The 5,906-nt window shown below is 37.9% G+C and overlaps 1 protein-coding gene across 1 annotated transcript; it reads right to left on the reverse strand.

The window, feature by feature from the left end:
* Window positions 1-174: 174 nt before the first annotated feature.
* On the reverse strand, window positions 175-4,347 carry LOC148429030 (C-reactive protein-like). Its single transcript, XM_088428239.1, has 7 exons — window positions 4,179-4,347; window positions 2,461-2,606; window positions 2,272-2,384; window positions 2,021-2,178; window positions 1,834-1,936; window positions 1,184-1,688; window positions 175-325 (listed from the first exon to the last, which is right to left on the reverse strand). The coding sequence occupies exons 1-6, from the start codon at window positions 4,252-4,254 to the stop codon at window positions 1,187-1,189; spliced, it is 1,098 nt and encodes a 365-aa protein (XP_088284365.1). The 5' UTR covers window positions 4,255-4,347; the 3' UTR covers window positions 175-325; window positions 1,184-1,186.
* Between the last annotated feature and the right edge of the window lie 1,559 nt (window positions 4,348-5,906).

Genomic DNA, 5,906 nt, shown 5'->3' on the forward strand with positions numbered 1-5,906 from the left:
TTGAACCACGGAGGAGTGGTCGAAAAAATTTTTAGGCTACCCGATTTTGACAAGAAAATAAACTCTGGCATTCAAATGTTTTTCGGTTACTAGTTTTATATCTGAATAATACAGGTCCCTTGTATAGAGGAAAAAATGCTTTCATAAGAGTACAAGGGAAGAAAGAGACAAAACTTCTGATGCTTCTTTATTTGAACCAAAATGGGAGAATCAAATTATTGTGACAATACAATGGAACATTTAAGTCAAGAAATAACAATTGAATCACATTAAGATACTTGTCCTCTTGCAAGTTGTCGTGAAAAAGTGTCGCACTGGATGCTAACTGAAAGACAAAAACGTCAGTCGAAGGGTTAGCGTTTTCACTCATTTTTCAAAGCCAACATTGTGTATATGTAAATATGGGTGGTTACATACAAAATATCGATTTCCATTCCTTACTTTAAATTGCATTAAGGTAATAGCTGTTTTACATGTGTGGAAACACTGCCATCCAATTGTCAGTAATTACAGTGCTCAATTGGCTTATTATTAGGTAAAGTGTATTTTGAGAATTTTATTACAGTGGCCCCCGGGTTACAGCGTCCCTAGCTTACATTTTCTGATTTTGCGATGAGATGTGGAATACTGAGTTTTTTCATCCCTATTGGTGTCTCCAACTGAAGGCGTTTTTAGGTAATTGCACTTATTGTTACCGTCAATGCCTCCATGCAATTCGTCACAATGCTGGTCTGCTATTGGTCAGCCGTCTCCTAAGAAGTGGCGGAATGGTAAAGCTTTCTATTCTGAGTGGTTACAAAACTGTATAGTGCATTTTCTGCTTAATTCAAACTTGACTGGGTTAGCTATGAGTCCCAAAATTGCTAGTGATGTTAAAGAGAAAAAAAATGGACACGAAGCTAGAGAGATAATCAAGAAATCGGAAGCTAGCCTAGGCTACCCATACTAGGGAATATGGGCATAACAAGCGGTATACATGTATCATCTCGTAACATGGGGGCCCACTGTATTGTTATTACTATTTTTAAAAATGAGAATTCTCTTTCATGGCACTGAATGAGTTCATTTGATCAGTTACTGTGCTGAAGGAATCAATTAGTTTAAAGTGCCAATCAAGTCCTAAGATAATGGATTATGTGTTAATATTTTATTACTGAATTGATCAGTTATTTTAGTACTTAACCTTTTACATGTCCTCTACTTCCACCAAAACCTGGGCGGAAGCTTCAAAGTCGAGGGCTCCCCAGTTCAGCACGTTGCCAGGCAGGCGGCCCGGTTTGGAAGCGTAGTCTCGGGCCTGCTTCGGAGAGAGGACATAGTCCCACATGTTCACTTGTGAGATCATGCCGACGAAGGGCCAATCGCGTCGTGAGAAGGCCAAGAGAGCTCTCTGGTCATGGCCCATGACTATGGCCCTGCCACTGGTGAGCTTCCCAGAGCGGATGTATTTCTTGACGGAGGGTTGGCCATCCAGCCACAAGCGGGCCACGCCGTTTGTTGAGCTCCAGGTGACGCACAATGTGTGCCAGTCAAGTGGAGTAATATGCGCAGTCAGGAGAGACGTGCATGTGTGCCAAGCACAAATCTCAAGCCTGTTCCAGTTTGGCATGCGGATCACAAAGTCATCAAGTTTCACTGGTCCACCCAGACAGAAGAAGGTAAAGCTTCTGGCCAGATCTGTAAAGAATCTTCACAAAGAAAAGCCAAGTGAGCAATTCAATACTTCCTACTTCGCCTACACAAGAGAATTCGAGACTTGATTCATCGCAAACCCCCAGCATCAAAAAAATCTAACATTGGATTGTGGTTACAACGTGTAATCATTTGGTTTACCTCAGACAGACGCTCAATGCGGAGAAAGATGTTTTTGGAATATTGAGTTTCACATGCGCTTTAACATTGCCCCCCAGGAAGGTAAAGACTTTGCCGGTAAGATCTGCACACGCAACAAAAACAATTCCAACATCACCAGTGGCGGTAGAATGAAAAGACTTTCCTTCACGGTCTGTGACTGGCGCACCCGTCTTCCTGGCTCGTTTGCAGATGTACTTGGCCTCGTCGCTGTCGCAGTCGTAGTCGAACCAGCGAACCTCATCCGCGGACACCAGGGCAGCGCAGCGTTGTCCATCCTCGCCCTCCTCATCCTCATCCTCGTCCGTCTCTTCTTCCCCCCAGTTCCTGCAAATAAACAGAGCTCCTTGCCAAATACCTGCTTCATTCGACCGGGAGGGATCCGAGCCCTTTCGCTTGGATTTGAGCGCTGCCGCTCACGCGTTGGATTCATTGAAAGCACTTCCGTCGGTCCACTTCCACTCTTCCTCCGCGTCGTCGTACATCAGGCCCAGCCAGGCATTGTCCTTTCCCAATGCGCTCATCAGCCATTTCTACGATCGTAAAACAGGAGCTTATACCCGAGAGATGCGATACAAGTTGAGATAGGTAGAGGTGAGCTCATGTGACCTCCTCCCCGTTGTCCAGAACGCTCATCAGGTTGCTGTCACGTGATAGGCAATCGGCGTTGGCCGCCTTCCATGTTTTGTTGCCTTTGGAGATCAAGTAACAGTCGTCCTTGTAGTTGAGCCAGCCATTGGGACACATGCACAGGCCTGGGGAAAAAAAATGACGAATAAAGCAAGTACACTTGAATTTTTAGTGTGGAGGAGCAAGAGAGCAAGAAAAAAAAAAAAACTCATGCAATCCCCGATCATATTTTTATCCCTAAATCCTAAAGTACCAGTCACTTCAGAACCCTGGACAATATTTAAGTGTAATTTGTCTTGGTTATTGTTAAACACTTACTTTAGGTTTATTTAACTAAATATATGTTATATTTCATTAACGGCTGCTAAACTCCTGACTTTTGAGCGATGCGGAGCTCTGTTGAGGGTCCAAAAATATGGAGGACCGAAAGTGCCAAAATGGAATAATACATTAATTTTCTAGAACCGCTTGCCCTCACAAGGGTCGCACGCCAAAATAATAATAATAAAAAAAACCCGTTAAATAAACAAACGTGTTATTAAATATTTAAATTAAAGATGGAATAAATAAACAAGTGTTATTAAATATTTATATTAAAGATTGAATCAAATATATGTTTAATTTAATGCGTCATTAATTTAATGTTTGAATAAATAAATGTTTAAATAATTAAATATGGAAATAAATCAATGTTTCTTTAAATGCGTCTTTAATTAAATTACCCTTCCGAAGGTTATTTCCCAGGATGGGCTTTTGCAGTTTTCCGTTCCCCTTCTCGGAGCTTTGTTCAAGGGATGCTGTTATATAATTTCTTCCATATAATCATTGTTAATTTAACATTTAATTATTTAATTCCATATTAACCAACAACACATTTAATGATATTTAATTCCATACCAAACATTTAATTAAAGAATTTAAGCAAAATATTTTTCCAAGGAAAAAACGTTTAACTTCACAGGGACTGTGTGCGAAACAAAGACATTTTGTGACGAGAAAAAGCTATAACATTAAAGCCAATTGTAAAGAAATTACTATGCAGGTCATACGCTGGATAGGACAAAATTTAAGGTAAACGGGATTTGGCCCCGTATACTAACTTTGACGAGCGAGTTTGACAGATAAAATTATTCATGAAACACCGCAACAGTGCGTCATTTAATAATTAGGGAAATTATATTATGTATCTTTTTTTTTTTACATCTAATCATTGGTAATTAACGATACATTTAATGAAACATTGACGACACGTTGATGTAATTAATGAAACAATTATTTAATAAAGCATTTAATTACTGAGACAATGGTACTTATTCAATTCACGAAATATGAACACTTTGGCACTTTCGGTCCTCCAAACAAAAAGCCTTCACGTTCACGAAAAAAACGCCTGGTTGAATGAAAATGACAACTCTCAAAATATTTTAAGCAAGGGAAAAACTTAAACATCTCATTAGGAACTTCTTATTAGGGACTGTTTCTGAAACAGGTATTTTTGAAGAGAAAAAAAATAAACATTAAAGCCAATTGTGAAGAAAGCACACGTAAAACGCAGAAGCAAATCAAATTTACAGACGTAATTTCATATCGCAGTATACCGAATTAAACGTCACACCTTTTAAGTCAGTAAATAAGGCTGTTAAACCATACGTATAAATCCTAAAATGGAAGTGAAAATGATTTAATGTAAAACTCACCTTGACGGAGAAGGACAGTGAAGACAAGGATGAGAATCCCGTTGGCTTTATAGATCATCTTGAAGCCTCCATCCATTGCGAGTCACTTTGGAGCAATAGACGCTTCACTTGCCATAGAATAGTAACGAACACCTCCACCTCCCCGGGAACAAATAAATAGCGCTGGAAAAGCTGATGCTTAACCCGCGTCCACTAATGTGTCTTTTATGACGCACACGGCTTTAAAAAACAGCGACAACTGCTTTACCTTTCATTCGAAGTTTCATAATTCAATTTTCTTGAACTAAACGCTCATTTGAATTCCATTTTTTAACTAAATTCATATTAATAATAATACTGATAATAATGCTCAAAAATCTTGCTAGTGCGGAGCAAGTTATTTGGAAACTTAGTGACAGTCCACTTTTTTTTTATATTGAGCCATTCTTTTAACAATTCACAATAAACATTTCTTGTCAATATTAAACAATAACACACATATGTACAAACAATCAGACATTCCAGATAATTATAACAACCATACAACGAAATAATATAAATGACAGACTTTACCCCCCAAAAATTTGAATAAATGTCCAGAATTATGTTCCCTGTACTATTTTTTTACAAACTTAAGACTCAAAATAAACATCAATGGCAGTTTTAAATATTTTAAAACCTAGGGTGAAATGTAAAAAAATGGCTTTGTTGAATGTGAAATTTACTAAATTAAAAAGACAATATTGCTGATGTCGATGTCTTTGAAGTATGTAATTATACTTTACATACAGGATTTTAATTGTGTGATTAGTTTTTTGAAGAAAAAAAAATCCTGTTTTCCTATAACTTCACTCTAAATGAACATTTACAAAAAGATGAATCACGCTTTCATGAGCACACCCACAAAATGTACATTTTTTTCTTTTTCACTAACCCAATTGGGATGCATCTCGAATTATATACATTTGTTGGGTATGTTATGTAATATTTTTAAATGTATTTCTGATTTCATTATAAAATTTTTAAAAGGAGCAAGCCACGATCTACGCCAATTCATATTTGGACATTGATCCCCCCCCCCCAAATTTCCCCAGTTGTACTATTTTCTATGCAAACATTTCCTCGTTCCGTAGAGTCAATCCATCGGCGTGTCATCTACTCTCCGAATTAAATGTTGCTGCCCTCCAGTGGCTATTAGACTGCATTGCAACAACAACAAGCCAATGGATGTTATTCAAAACACCTTGTTTGGTCTACCTGAGCAACTATGATGCCAAGTCATTTCCCAGTTGGACCAATGCAGGGATATGTTTTCCAAGTTTTAGCCTCAACTTAAATAAAAAGATTGAAATTAAAAGTTTTAGGTTAAAATTGAATTTTATTTCGTAATTTAATACCGATGTAAACGAATCCATAAATATTTGAGTAAGTTAAGTTTTTAAGTAAGTTTCATAATTTTATTCCGTTGATACACCCCTGTAATATTTTCTATTGTTCACATTTACTGTCGTTTGCAATTAATTTCCTAAAAAAAATCCTTCTCTACTAATTAAAAATCTGTATTGTTCACGTTTACTGTGTTCAATAAAATCGTTTAAAAACAAGTCTCCCTCACTATTAATGTGAAATCTACTACCACGTATCGTCTGCTCAAATCCCTTCGTCACGACTTTATGACGACGTCTCGCCAGCATGAGTGGATGAGTGCGTGACTGGAAGAGCTCCAGCCCACATCCACGCCAAGAGCGC

This window comes from Hippichthys cyanospilos, chromosome 1 (assembly GCF_059441005.1).
Source record: "Hippichthys cyanospilos isolate Australia breed blue-spotted pipefish chromosome 1, RoL_Hcya_1.0, whole genome shotgun sequence".
NCBI lineage: Eukaryota > Metazoa > Chordata > Actinopteri > Syngnathiformes > Syngnathidae > Hippichthys > Hippichthys cyanospilos.